This window comes from Eurypyga helias, unplaced genomic scaffold, assembly GCF_000690775.1.
Source record: "Eurypyga helias isolate BGI_N326 unplaced genomic scaffold, ASM69077v1 scaffold7339, whole genome shotgun sequence".
Lineage (NCBI taxonomy): Eukaryota > Metazoa > Chordata > Aves > Eurypygiformes > Eurypygidae > Eurypyga > Eurypyga helias.
Genome location: NW_010270067.1, coordinates 82580 through 84982, shown reverse-complemented (window position 1 = coordinate 84982; position 2403 = coordinate 82580). Strand labels below are relative to the sequence as shown.

Sequence of the window (2403 nt, the reverse complement as noted above, 5' to 3'; positions counted from 1 at the left end):
TTCTGCTCTGCGCTACCCTGATGGTGCTCTTGGCTGCCCTGGGCACTACCTTCCAGAGCTGATTCTTGAATGAGTGCAAATATCTAAGTAAGGTGGGATGACTAAATCAAAGCATCACCACTACCTCCAAAAACCCCAAAAAGAAAGTGTATATGCTTCATATTGACCTTCAGAATAAAATAAAAGATTGTCACTTAAGAAACCTAATTCAGATTTAAACTTCTTATTTTTCATGTGGACATGGAATAACACAGGGTTTTTTGTAAGCTCGGCAGGAGCTGGTGTTTTGCACTTTGGACACCTACATGCCCTGACTGCTTTAGCTCAGTGCTCTATGTAGTGACTGTGTAGTGTCTTGAGACCTTAGCCCTGCCTTGCTGAACAGCTTTTCAGGAGTGACAGAAATTTGCTGAGGACCAAAATGTTTTCAGCGTAGTCAGTTCACAAATTTCTAATATGAGAGAGAGAATTACAGCTGAGACATAGAAATACCATAGGAAGAGTTACTCTAAGTAGATGAAGAAAAGTTACTGGATGCTAGAAATAGTACCATAAAGTCTGTAAAATTTGTCAACTTCCTGTTAGGATTTTTAATCACAGAATAGAACCATAGAATCATTTATGTTGGAAAAGACCTTTAAGATCATGGAGTCCTACCATAAACGTAACATTGCCAAGTCCATCAGTTATTTGGATGAGCCTGAAAATGGAGTCATTTAGCCAAAAAATGTCCAGTATCCACATATGTAGTGTTACTTAGCCCACGTAGATTTATGCCACAATCACTATAATGCGTGAAAGGGGTAATGGTTTTAAACTAAAACAGGGTAAATTTAGACTAGATATAAGGACAAGTTTTTTTACAATGAGGGTAGTGAAGCACTGGAACAGGTTGGCCAGGAAGGTGGTAGATGCCCCATCCCTGGAAACATTCAAGGTCAGGGTGGATGGGGCTCTGAGCAGCTTGACCTAGCTGAAGATGTCTCTGCTTATTGCATTGCAGTTAGGATAGGTGACCTATAAAGGTCCTTTCCAACCCAAACTATCCTGTGATTAGATACTCAGAAGTTTTTAAGTCTCTGGCTTGTCAGACTTCTGATCTCTCTCTTACCAGTCTTACCTGCAGTAGCAACTGCAGAGGTGCAGTCACAAAATGGAGCTGAAAATACTACAATTACCTTTTCCAGTGAATGTTAGATCAGAACTTGATTTGTTTTCTTATGCAGCTATTCAGCTAAAGGCAAACAATACATTATTTCTGTAATGCTAATTACAATCTGCTTGGTATGTGTTGCTACTAAATTCCTCCAGCAATTATTCCTGTCATGGCAACAATGGAGAGCCTGTCTTCAGGTGCCTGGCTCCAAAAGTTCACCTTCCTGTAGTGCTAGGTTGATTGATCATTGCTGTACGGCACTCAAGAACATTCCCTACAGATACCTTGTCTTTTGGTTTCTCACGTAGGCAGTGTTAGATGCTAGAGAAGCTGTGTGGTATTCTTGCTGCTCTTTGCAAAATGGCAGAGATCAGGGCACCCATCAGTCCTAGAACACCAAGGTTGAGCCTGCAAGTGAGGTCAGGATTGTGTTGCAGAGCGTGGTGAATGTTGTCAGTTTTGGAGTGTGGCCTGGTGTAAGTCTCTATTCAGGAAAAAGTGTTCTACAAAATTTGTGATCTCTTTTTTGCAGCCGCCAGCATCCTGAGCAAGATAAATCAGTCCATAGATCCGTGTGAGAACTTTTATCGATTTGCGTGTGATGGCTGGATATATAATCACCCTATTCCTGAAGATATGTCAAACTATGGTGTTTATCCTTGGCTGCGACACAACGTAGACCTCAAACTGAAGGGTAAGTGTGTAGTTTCTGAAAGCGTTTGGTTGGCTTGTCACAGTAACTTGTTAATTGGCTGGTTTTGAAATGAATAAAAACTTCATGCTTCATTCTGATCATTTGATAATATCCAACAGCCGAACCTGATGTTCTGTTTTAAGTATATTTTTGTTGTTTTTCATTGGAAATAATATTGAGAGATAGGGAATTGTAACAGAAACAGAATTTGGGAGGAAGAATAAAACTGCTGGAAACTGTCAGTTAAGAATGGAGAGACAAAAGGATACTCCTTAGAATTATAGGATCTTTTAGGTTGGCAAAGACCTTTAAGATCAACCCTTAACCTAACACTGCCAAGTCCACCACTAAACCATGTCCCCAAGCACCTCGTCCACATGAATTTTAAATACTTCCAGGGATGGTGACTCAACCTCTTCCCTAGGCAGCCCGTTCCAGTGCTTGACACCCTTTTCTGTGAAGAAATTTTTCCTGAATTCTAAATCTTCCCTGGTGCAACTTCAAGCCATTTCCTCTTGTCCTCTTTTCTTATCTTTATACCAAAGAAAAAGGC

At 40.5% G+C, this 2403-nt stretch overlaps 1 protein-coding gene across 1 annotated transcript in view; it reads left to right on the top strand.

Annotated features, from left to right (window-relative positions):
* Positions 1–1688: 1688 nt before the first annotated feature.
* PHEX (phosphate regulating endopeptidase homolog, X-linked) overlaps positions 1689–2403 on the top strand; it is a gene marked incomplete at both ends in the record, with an annotated part of 82235 nt that continues 81520 nt past the window's right edge. The window contains one exon of the mRNA XM_010158304.1: positions 1689–1850. Within this exon, the coding sequence (XP_010156606.1) occupies positions 1689–1850 (162 nt within the window). The remainder of the gene's footprint in view (positions 1851–2403) is intronic.